At 42.7% G+C, this 12519-nt stretch overlaps 1 protein-coding gene across 5 annotated transcripts; it reads left to right on the forward strand.

Annotated features, from left to right (window-relative positions):
* Positions 1-741: 741 nt before the first annotated feature.
* On the forward strand, positions 742-9158 carry asphd2 (aspartate beta-hydroxylase domain containing 2). Of its 5 annotated transcripts, none has more exons than XM_086031608.1 (5): positions 742-880; positions 3196-4387; positions 5409-5522; positions 5640-5814; positions 8720-9158. In XM_086031608.1, exons 2-4 carry the CDS (start codon positions 3523-3525, stop codon positions 5768-5770), a joined length of 1110 nt encoding a protein of 369 aa, XP_085887734.1. In that variant the 5' UTR covers positions 742-880; positions 3196-3522; the 3' UTR covers positions 5771-5814; positions 8720-9158. The 5 variants fall into 5 exon arrangements, with proteins under 5 accessions (XP_085887734.1, XP_085887733.1, XP_085887730.1 ...); XM_086031607.1 differs by having other exon boundaries at positions 5640-5806; XM_086031604.1 differs by having other exon boundaries at positions 5640-9158.
* The last annotated feature ends 3361 nt before the right edge of the window (positions 9159-12519 follow it).

Here is a 12519-nt window from a genome sequence, read left to right on the forward strand (position 1 = left end):
TATGGGCTGCTACTCGCAGTATGGGCAGCTATTAGCAGTATGGGCTGCTCCAGAGTTTCCTGAACGCAACATACTCACAGCTGCTCTGCCATTGTGTATTGTCTTCCGATAGTTTTATGTGAATTAGAAACGAGGAAAAGGAAAAAAAGAAGAAAATCGGTTTTTTGTCCATACAAACAAAGAAAGGGATAATAGAAAAGTATGAAAAAGGGATGCGTTTGGCTGATCTCGCCCAAAAATATGACGGTAATGACAGTCGCCACGTTATTAAATCAGTTCTTTACAAAACGCCAGGCAAAAACCACTTCTGAGAGAGAACATGAACCAAAGAGGGCAAAAAGCGATGAGGACAGCAATTAAAAGGTAACCGACCATCATTTTTATTCTTTACTCTATTCTTTGTTTTTTACATTATGCACAACTCTAAATTATTGTGCAATAATCTAATTGTAACATGTATTTTTTACATGTTTTGATGCATTTCTATGCTTCATAAAACATTTATGTCTGAATATTTGGGGGCTTGTAACGGATTAGGGCATTTACATGTAAAACATGACTTGGACCAGGAAACAATATTACAATGCTTGCCTCCTTCCCTCTATGAGGACAGGATGAGATGAAAAAAACAAAACAAATAAACAAGCCAGGCCCCAAAAATGGGCGTTCCAACTCGTGTTAAAAGTCATCCCAAAAAAAGAAAATCACGTAATTGCAAAGTTTATTTTGAAACGTGAAACCGGATGTAGTTAGGCATATTACTCTTTCTTTGTCCACACACTGGGTGTCTTTCCGGATGGATCTTTAGTATTTACGAGAAAATTATCCTGTCAGCGGTTGGTCGCCACTACAGACACAAAGACAGAGTGTCAAGTTGTCGGTAGGGTGGTGTATTTTTGGGGGGGGTCAACACGAGTGGTGTGTTTTGCTGTTTTGGAGTTCCATTTTGCGTTTCGAAGAAATGTGTTTTCATGTTGAGTGATATCCGTATGCGTGCACTGCAGTGGTGCGCTGCTTAGCCAGGAGGGAACACCTGTGTGCCTTCTGTTCTACTCTCTTGTGGTCACATTATGAATGTTGAGCAGGTATGGATGCACGATTCAATGTGTCGAACATTCAGGGGAGCGGGGGCGGGGACACAGAAAAGACTGACGTCAACTCGAGTGTTTGTAGTGAATGTTGTGGTTTATGATGGTATGTGTGGCGAACCTTTGTGTCTTTATAATTGTATTGTGAGCTCTGTGTGTGTTTCATGCTGTGGTTTGATGCTACCAGCCAGGCTTCCGCAAACGCAGTGTGTGTGTGTGTGTGTGGGTGTGTGTGTGTGTGTGTGAGAGGGCTGGCTGCGGGGGCGTCTTGAAGCTGTCAGCCAGGATGCTGGAGGGTTGGTGGGGGTTAGGGTGGCGATGTTATAACAGAAGGATTACCCGACCATTTTTGGTGAGGTATCTTGGTGGAGCTCTGATCACAGTTGACGCGATGCACTTGGCTGTTGGTTTATTATCGTTATATAATCACAATCATGTATTATTTTTTGGGGGGTTATTTCAAACAGACATTACACAGATTTCACATCACTCCTTAGCTCACCAAGATGATCTCATATGCATCTCTTACAGAATCCCACTTAGAAATATGTGTGGACATTATTGGCACTGCTTTATGTAATGTTATTGTTTAATGTGCGTGTCTGCATATGTACTCAGGGAGGAAAACCCCAGGGAGAGATTTGGGTTAAAGGCAGCAAAGTGCCAATGACTCGTGTTTTTTTCCAGTGGATACAAAGTCCACAATGTCTGGATATTAGATGGATGCACACAGTAAGGAAAGTCTTTAGAAATTTTGTTTACACACATGCGGCACAGTGAGCTTGGGATCAAGTTGAGGGCCGCAAAATATCATGTGGGCTGCAAATGGTCCCCAGGCCGTGAGTTTGAGACCCCTATATTGTCCATAAGTGTGAATTAAAGTGCGAATGATTGTGTGTGTGTATGCAGAGCTGGGCATTTTACTAAAATTTCCCGGTCCGTTTATCGCCTTCCGCCTGCACCCGGGGTACCCTTCCACTGCCCGTTTATCCGCACCTTTTGTCCGGCCAGACCAAATAGTAATCGCCTATTGGCCGATCTGCCTAACATTTTAAACATGCTTCCTTTAGTGTTTCCGTCTACCAACTTCAACCGACTTCCACTAGGCAGTCCATGGTGTCATTGGCCTCTCATCCAAAATCATCCAGGGTAGCCTCTAGCTCCCTTGCAACTCAAGTGAGGATAAGCGGTGTGGAAAATAGATGGATGAAATAAATAGGAAGGAAAAAAACAAACCTATAATTCAACAAACACATAAAAAGGTGAATCAGCAAATTAGGAGTCAGCAACTAAATGTTTTCAAGCATTTCAAGATGTTCAATCTCCACAATGGGAAAGGAATCTAAAGTGACTTTGAACGTGGTTGCTGCTTCCCGACCGGCTATTTCAGAAACAATATTGGTGTGTTTTTTTTTTTAACCTCAAGGGCCACCCTAGGTCCTATCCATACCCGGGAATGCTGAAGAAAACCAAAACAAGTCAAAACAACCACCAGTCAGAGTCTTCAAGCCACATCACTATTTCTTTTGTGTGCTCCTTTTGAAATTTTGTGCCCTCAAAATGTTTTGTCCAAGCCCTCCCACATTCCGTGATCACAGTATGTATTCTTTTAATAGCTACTTTAAACAAGATAACACACTTAGTCACAAAGCAAAAATAATATTAATACACCTTCCAATGGCCTCCACAATCACCTAACAGAACACCTTTGAATGTGGTGGGCCTGCAGTTTTACACCATGGATGTGCACCTGTCACATTTTCGCACTTTCCAGCACCTTTGACGATGCGACCCAAAATTCCGGAATTTCTTCATGAAAAATAGGGTCCCATTTAGAACTAGCAAGCTGTAACCAGTAGACTGCATACCCATCCATTTTCTCTTCTGCATTTCCTCATTAGAGACAGATTGTTCAGTGTTAATTGCCAATAAGTCACAATTTCCATCTTTTGATCTGAGCTGGATACATAGCAAGAAGTTCATGGTTGAGAATAGTTGAATATATGGGCAGATGGATAGATAGATAGACAGACAGAAAGCAGCCCCCTGATGTCAGTTCCAGCCTCATCCTTATCGCTCTTTCCCTCCTTCTGTCCTTGTTTTTCAGAGAGCGGATAACCTCGAGGCGCAGCGTCTGTCTTCATTTGTGTGAGAGAACAGGAGTGGCAGCAGCGCGAACACCGCAAGCCCAAAAGCAAGCATGGAGAGAGCATCCCTCTTTGCCAAGAGCTGAAATGTTAAAGTTGGAGACGGAGGGTGCCGGATTAAATCAGCAGACTGATTACTTTCAAATCAGGGACAGGAAGAGCTGCTTGACACAAGAGCCTTTGTGTGGTTTGAAGGTGCTCCCAAGCCCAATCCAGAACAAGTCCCATTAACTGTTAGCTGCATCTCCCCTCCGCTGTGCGAGTGAGCCTTGTGGAGCAGAGCCCAGATGGAGTGGTCACTCGAGAGTGTGAGGGAAATGGTGGCAGGAGGCATGCAGTCTGTGAGAGAGTGTGAGATCTGTGCTTGCGCCACGGTGGCGTGTGTCCTGCTGCTGTTCTTGTGGTACTGCTACAGGGTGGGCCGCGATCATAGCTCCAGCCCATTGCGGGGAAGGTATCTGACCGGGCCTGGCAGGATCGGAGGGGTGGTGGGGGGCTTCATTGGCGCAGACTGTCGTAATAGGGGCAAAGGGAAATCCGGCTCCATGTTAGAGGAGCAGAACGGCTTTGCTTTCTGCCAGTCGTCCGAGTGTTTCCGCTGCACCAGCGCTGGAGAAAGTCTGAACCAGAGGCTCTACCACAGCCTGCAGGAATACGCCAAACGCTACACCTGGTCAGGTATGGGCAGGGTGCACAAAGGGGTGCGCGACCAAGGCCGATACCTTAACAGCCGACCAACCATCCAGCGACCGGAGGTCTTCTTCCTCCCTGACCTACCGTCAGCTCCTTTCTTCTCCAGGGAAATTCAAAGACATGATGTGGAACTCCTGGAGCAGAGCTTCCCCGCCCTTCTGGCTGAGTTTGAGAGCATCTACAACCAACCCCCGGCCCGCAGCGGCTCCCCGCTGCCGCCGGGATGGAAAGCCAACAGCACTCCTCGGGGCCAATGGTGGACCTACTATCTGGTCAACCAAGGCACCCCGCTGGTACTCAATGTCAGGAGGTGTCCACGGGCCTGGAGGGTGCTGGGCCAGCTGCGTACTTTCATCGCCAACAACGTGTTTGGAAATGCCTGCTTCTCTGTGCTGTCGCCGGGAGCTCTCATCACGGAGCACTATGGTCCTACAAACGTGCGGCTGCGCTGCCACCTGGGTAAGAGCAAGAATCGGGCCAGCTAAAACACATTCGGGCAGATGTGCAGTGTGGACTCGCCGTAGTTCAGGAGGGGCACACGAGAAGTTGGTTACACACAAGGAAATCTATCGTACTTTCTTACTATCTGATGTGCAGTTTTCAATTCAAATGGCTCTTCAAACTTCAGTGTTATCACCCACGCAGACGGATTTTTTTGTTGTTGTTGTTTTTTAACAATTTCACAATTTAAGTTATCTAGCGGAAGAATTAATATAAAGTTCCCCTCACACATGTTCACAGTTGAATCACTGCAATGTATACATTCTAATATATGTATATATATATTTAATATAAACACCGCCCTATGTTGTTGCCCGGCCCCTCATTCAGAGTTGCCACAAAGAAGAGAGTACCTGTGAAATCATCTGCTGTTGCGTTCAGTTGTGACTCTCTGGAGACATGATGACATGCGTACCAAATGACTGGCATTATAAACGCTCCTTAAAGAGGGAAGTCAACCCAAACATATTTTTTTTTCAAGAATTCGTTCTATGCATAGTTGAAACAAGGTATTCTGGTAAATATTGTGTTTGTGGAATAAGAGTTGATCCACCCGTTTCTAGCCAACCCTGGGGACGGCCATTTTGTCATGCTGACCTGTTTCCTGAAGCAGAGCCGTGATTGGTCGTTACCTGAGCCCTGAGCAGTTGTGATGTCATTTTCAGTCGACATAAATGACACAATGGCCGCCCCCGAGATGGCTAAGAAGAGGAGGATTTTGCTTCCTAACTCATATTCCACAAACACAATATTAATCAGAATGCCGTGTTTATAGTAGTGGGGCTGCACTGACCATTTTCTTGAAAAAAAATGTGTTTGGGTCGATTTCCACTTTTAAGTTATTTCCTGCAAGCAACCCCCTATAATAACATTTGCCATGTGTGCACTGTGTTCTGCTCTGCAATTGCTGTCGGTGATTTTAAAAGATATGAATTTGATTGTGATGTTTATTTGTGGTTGTTGCTGTTGTTGTTGACAGGTCTTCGAGTGCCCTCCTCCTGTGAACTGGTAGTTGGTGGAGAGCCCCAGTGCTGGTCTGAGGGCAGCTGTCTGCTTTTTGATGATTCTTTCCTCCACAGGGCCTTTCACGAAGGTAATTTCTGCTTTTTTTCTTGCAGACTGATTGAGCTAAAAGTAGAACCTCGAATCAACTGTAAGTGAAACGCAACAATGACATGTTTTGATATGACTGTCTGGGTTATGTTTGTAGGGGGTCCAGAGGACGGCCTCAGGGTGGTCTTCATGGTGGACCTCTGGCACCCCAATGTGGCCGCCGCCGAGAGACAAGCCTTAGACTACATTTTCACTCCAGGCCGCTTAGAGGAGAAGGACGGCAAATAAGTGAACATATGTGAAGAATCGTGTCCAAGCAAGAAGGTAGAAAAGTGTGTGTGTGTGTGTGTGTGTGTGTGCGCCGCAGAACAAATATTCCTCTGCTTTCAAGACCAGCTCTCACATTCACCGTGTGCTTTATTTTCTTTCTCTTAACTGAGCTCAACTGAGAAACTGCACAAATATTAGCCTCATGTCCGTGTCAAACACAACCACATTTAACAGCACATTTACCATTTACTTCCAGTGAGTGCAAGCAGTATTTTGGGAAGTGACACTCATTTTTTGGCCTTTATAAACCATTACAAAGGATATCATATAAAACAATCAGCCTGTGATGCTTTCAACGTTATCTTGAGAGGTTTCACAAAAGTTCTGGTATCTGCTGTAATATTTAGCAATTACACCCAGAGATTTTTGTACACAAAAGTATTTGTATTAAAATGATTGGAGGAGAAAAATGTGGAGAAGCAAAGGGACATTATCCTAAGAGTATGTGGAGCACGGTGGAGCAACGTTATAACACTGGCATGAATGGCTATCGATGGGACGGAATTAGTGCTTATTCATAGTGTGACAGTTGGCAGGGATTAAATTAATGAGAAGGTATGTCAGGCTTTAAATAACACATTCTGCAAAAGTGATCAGCTGGCGACTCGGTGTGGATGGATAATGATCCGTAACGAGCCGTGAAAGCATCAAGAGACATGTCAGTGCTTGAAAAATGTATTAGACCACCTGTCATAAGAACGAGAAGAAACCTGGGAGACTTTTTTGGAATTTAGAACTGATTTTGCCTTTTTATGCATCTACCATAAATTTGTGCCAGTTTCTCTCAGAAGTCCGAAATGAATCAAGTCAAGTAACATTCAAACACAAACTCATGTTTCTGTTTGGGGATGCAAGTAAATAACCAGAGCTGGGCATACCGCCTATGTCCGTCTGTCCGCCTTTGACGGACGCCCATTTTGTAGGCGATAAACGAAAGACGGGAACCTTTAAAAATGAAACCGACTAAGCCTAGTCGGAAGCCCATTTTTTCCGTCCCATAATCGTCTATTGTCTATTTTTGCGGTGAGGTCTCCGTTTCCCATTGACCGCGGCCGAAGCTTTTTGACAGCTTCAGGGTCCTAAAAGGAGACACATTTAGTCCGGCCGCGATGAGGCTTTCGTTTCACGATTACTATTTGGTCCAGCCGGACAAAAGGTGGATAGTCGGACGGCGGAAGGGTACCCCGGCTGCAGACGCAAGGTGATAAACGGAGTGGGAAATTTTTGTAAAATGCCCAGCTCTGTAAATAACTATATTCCGGCATCATCAATAAGTAATGTGCTATGCTATTTTTTCAGGGTTCTTCTTGTAAAGGATTGAATCTAAAAATACATGGATGACAGTTAATTATATTTTAGCATCAAAAATATAATTTTGGTTGATGAGTTTTTACATCCCTCTGTATTAACTATTATAGAAACATACAGTTGTTTTTCCTATGCGCTATTAATTTAGGGCGACTGGCACCAGCAATAAGTTCGGTTAGGTTGGTCTAATACATTTGTTACGCACTGCATATTCTGTAATGAAAAAGTATGTGGCCTGATCTTAACCTAATAGTGCTTGTGCTTCACTGACTACATTTACATGCAGTCAATATTCGGGTTCAGGTCAAAATTCGGATTTCTGAACTCTTTGGAAAAATCCGTTTACATGCGTTAACGGACAGCGGTACGCCCGCATTTGAATAAACCAATTGAAACGGCGCCACACGGACGTCGTGACGCACATGGACGTAATTTCCGCTTGTTACTAAATGTAGTCAATGTCTACAAAGTGAAATCTCTTAAATTATGGAAGTCTTTGTGACATCTGGATTGTTTTAGTTCAAATCCATTGTGGTGTCAGTGTTCACACAAAATATTTCTGAATCTTGATCATTGGTCATGCAGAGCATTGCTTGCTTATTTTGCTTATTTTTAAACATGAAATTACACATTGGAATTTTTCAAAACATGCAATTTGGCATCAGCATTTAAAAATGTGAGATCAGCCACTTATGTCATGTACAATTGGAGATTCTTAGGTTTGATGTTTAACTGATAAAACCAATGTCTAAACTAGATATTTGTACCAGTGGTCTCAATCCAAATATGTTTGATAACAGGGGTACTACGTCAGTCATTATATGAATGTTTACAGAGCTAATGCGGCTGTGGTCGCTGATTGTGCTCAAGAGTCTCCACCTGCTTGTACAAGACATGGTTGAATAAGCACATTTTTGTGTGTGTGTGTTAGATGATATGAATCAAACTGTGCAGACACAATGAAGATGAATACAGTATGTTTTGTTAAATTTGCTAAACTGTGGTGATTTGGATGTATTTGATATTTACATTTGTACTCTTGTAAATACACAGTGTAAGGGTTGAAGTTAAACTGGGGGGAAAATGGTCTGATATGTTTTGGAATAATGGTCTTTAATGCTTGTAATTATCGTGTTGTCTTCAGTTAAATAATGCGCTGGTCCAGACACAATGTTGGTTGCGATTTATTGATTCTGAAAAATACTTTTGAAATTGCTACACTTGCTGTTCTTGAGATATTTTATTTTATATTATGCATGAACTGCAAACATCCATCAATATGTTTGTATAACCTAAATCCATATTTACATACATCATACAGTACGTGTGCTGTTTAAAAGGGCCTCTTTTTTTTTTGCACATGAAAAGTATTTAATCTCAAACAGCTTTGCGTGCCGTTTGAAATCTAACACCAATGTTTACAATGTCTAAGAACAATGGCACTCACATTGAGCTGTCTGTTTTTAAATTTTGATTTATGGACGACAACATGAAGAAGAGCATAATTATCAAAGCTCGTTCTTTAGACTTCATGGGGGAACAACAACATTGTGTTTACATTTGGATTAGAGGCAGTAACAAACTAACACTGTCTTGCAGAGGCTATAGCGACCTCTGCTGTCTGAAGTGATAATTACAGGACACTGGTGCCTACTGCTGTTGCCACCCACTTGTCAAGGATCTACAAAGAGAAACTATTTAAAGGACTTTGACATGTTGCGGTGATATTTTGTAGTGTTATAGTGCAGAGGTCTGAGTATACTGACTTGAGATGTTGAGTATTGCGTGTGTGAGCATAGACAGATAGGACAGTGACAGTGCCTTCAGAAGTCTTTACAAACAACTTTTGAAATTAAGTATGTCTTATGTTATTGTGTGATGAGTTTTAGTCAACAACAGTTTGGTGGGAATATCAGCCATCCGTGAGCCATCAATGTTGTTGTTTTTTTTAATGCTGTTGTATTGTATATATTCTCATTATGTTGCTTCCTTGTACATTTTCAAGTGTTTCTGCACATTTAATAAATGGTCAACAACATTCATGTTGTCAGTTCTTTGCGAAGAGTTCACTTTAAAATGATGTAGCTTTCCTTATGGATTTACAGCTGACTCTCATAAAATATTGGCTTTGTTTGAAATTACAGTGAGGAGCATTATTCAGACTCATTGCTAACACTGAATGGTTGTTTCATATTCATTTGAAATTCTTTATTCAAAAAAAAAAAAGTTCATCTGTGTTTTGCAAACTACCCTGTGATAGGCAGGTGCCCAGTCTCTGGTGAACCCCGCCTCTTGCCCCATTTCAGCTAGGGTCCAACTGGCCGACCCTAATCAGGAAAAGCGGCAAAATGGATGAAAGAATGCAAACAAAATATTCAACAGTCAATTCAAGTATACAAACTGGACACTTCATGAATACTTTACCTGCCTTTTCCCCTCGGTTAAGACACTGTTGTCTGGGACCTACTATTCTACTTGAGTTTGTATGTGCACATTTCATGACTGCTGGAGTTTCTCTGTTCCCTCAATCTTCAGTTTTTTGCAGGTCTTCTCTCTGAGTCTGAAGATACTGAAAGTGGCATCATTCCTAATCTGGTTTGACATTATTATGGAAAACCAAAAGGATCAACAACAATTTTAGCATTTCAATTTTGACCTCGGCGGCACTGTGATCGACTCGTTAGCATGTCCGCCTCACAGTTCATAGGTCGTGGGTTCGATCCCGGCCCCGGCCTCCCTGTATGGGGTTTGCATGTTCTCCCCGTGCCTGCGTGGGTTTTCTCCGGGTACTCCGGTTTCCTCCCACATTCCAAAAACATGCATGGTAAGTTGATTGGACTCTCTAAATTGCCCCTAGGTGTGATTGTGAGTGCGGATGTTTGTCTCTGTGTGCCCTGCGATTGGCTGGCAACCAATTCAGGGTGTCCCCCGCCTACTGCCCGAAGACAGCTGGGATAGGCTCCAGCACGCCCGCGACCCTTGTGAGGATACGCGGTATGGATAATGGGATGAGTGAATGAATGAAACATTTGTGTCAAATAATGTAAAAACAGAATTCCTTAATATTTGTTTTCAAAGCTTTTAATTATGTTTTACTCAATTCCACACTGTCCAACAATGTGATAGCAAGAAAAACAAAAGAATAAGGTCAAGTACATTGTTGTCGGGTTGTTGTTATCATATATTGGTCTTCTTTTCAGATCTCTCTTAAAAAAATAATTTGGTCTTCGCTTCATATATAATGTGTTTTGAAAGCCCCTTTTATAGAATGACCTAGATGTCTGATATCATAACTGCAACTGCAAGTCTGATGTTTCTCACAGGACAATCCGTATCAAAATCGGTAAAGAATTTGAGAAGTTACGATAAATTTATTGGAGCCAAACACACCATGTCAATACAAGTGAATGGAAGAGATCACCATGAACTCCCGGTTCAAGATGGTGGCTAAATCTGCACATCATCAATCAGCCGAGGCTCGCTCCAGTCCAGGGGTCTCAAAGTCCAAATCGACGGCCACTTTCCTGCATGTTTAAGAAGTTACCCACCTGCAACACACCTGATTCAAATGGTCAGTTCATCAGCAAGTTCTGCGGAGGCCTGATAACAATCCTGATCATTTGAATCGGGTGTGTTGCAGGAGGAGACCTCTAAAACATGCCCCCCCCCAAAAAAGCATCCCTCGAGGACTGGAATTTGAGACCCCTGCTATAGTCAGTGCAGGAGTGGACATTTCCGGTGCCTGGGCAAGCACCCTGAATGTTTTGTACGTCTCCCTGCTCCAACGCACCTGATTCAAATGATCAGGACCACTCCTGCTCTAGTGGTGACACGTCTATGGGCTTCTTCTACAAGCCAAAAGAGCGCAGCACTGCCACATGCTGGCAGCGGCAATGTACTTGCTTACAATATTATTATTATTAATATTGTGCACGAAAAAGACTAAATACGTCACACACATTCATGAACATCAGCATGTGCATTACATGTGTGATAAATTACGTTTATTGGCGATAGAAAGACAAACAGCGTCTCTAGTGTTCGTGCCTGAGTTGGCAATGAATGCGGGCATGGTCACCAGCCGCATGGAACGTTCAGTCCCTCTCTTATTGTTCGCACATTTGAACAGGAAATACAAATTCAGATATGAAGGAAATCAATGTAAAGTGCAGACCGTCGAACTAAATTGTAAGATAATTTGATGTAATCATGTGAAATGCGCTATACAAATAAAATTGTATTGTATTAGGTTGATGTTTTTTCCTTTGTTATTTTACTCTTCACATGCAGAGATCGGCTAGCAGGGGGCGGCACTGCTTTACTTGCCTACCCTGACCACACATCTCTGACTCACTGTCACCAAGAACAAACACCCCCTTGAAGAAAGTGTACAGCAGCTGGGTTGAAAGACCCTCACCTCCAGGAAAAAAGAATGCAAATACTGTATTTATAGTGATTCCAAGAATAAGAAAATTACCGGTCGGTTAAATAATAATGTAACTGTACGGACTGTATTGGGACACCAGTGCTCAAGAGCCACATGTTATTCATAAAACGGACGGATGAGCTACAGTCAAGGCTGGGCGATTATGGAAAAATGATCATAATCACAATTATTTTGGCTGATACTGAAAATACAATTAATAAAAATGATTATTCATTGATTTCAAAACAGGGGCGGAACCATGGGTGAGCCTGGGTGTGCACAGGCCCACCCAGACTGCCCACCCAATGTGATTCATGAAAAAATATGTTGTTATACTTTCGGCTTTTCCCCCCAGGGGTCACCACAGCGAATCAAGTGCAGCATGATTCGCATCATTGATTTGGCAAAGCATTTTACGCCGGATGCCCTTCCTGGCGCAACCCTATTAGCAGGGCACACACACAGACACCATCACTGAGCGGGAAGCGATCCCACGCTGCCCGCACACAACTCGGGCGCATGTACCACTACACTATGAGTGACTCTATTCATGAAAAAATATATACTTTTACATTTTTAGTAAAATTATTAAATTGTTTTTTATTTTATTGAATATTAAGAATGGCATGATTGTTGTTGTCTAAGGAAGATCTGAACTTCATATTATTCAGTTGATCATTTTATTTGAGTGTACGATATGTCGGAATAGGAGGATTGTGCTCAGTGAGAGAAATATTCAGGCCCACCCTAATTTTTCCAGGCCCACCCATTAGCCACGTTCTGGCTCCACCCCTGCTTCAAACCGTCACATTTACTGTATTTAACTACCAAAACTCAGCTATTCAAAACTACCATCATAGGCTCATTCCTCCCTGCACGTTGAACACTTTATTCTTGAACTCTCTATTCTTTTTGTCACCTACAAAATGACCTTGTAAATAGCATGTGAAATTCAAGCCTATTGCATTTTCAT

The sequence above is a fragment of the Filicampus tigris genome, chromosome 5 (assembly GCF_054856515.1).
Source record: "Filicampus tigris isolate MCC_2025a chromosome 5, RoL_Ftig_1.0, whole genome shotgun sequence".
Taxonomy (NCBI): domain Eukaryota; kingdom Metazoa; phylum Chordata; class Actinopteri; order Syngnathiformes; family Syngnathidae; genus Filicampus; species Filicampus tigris.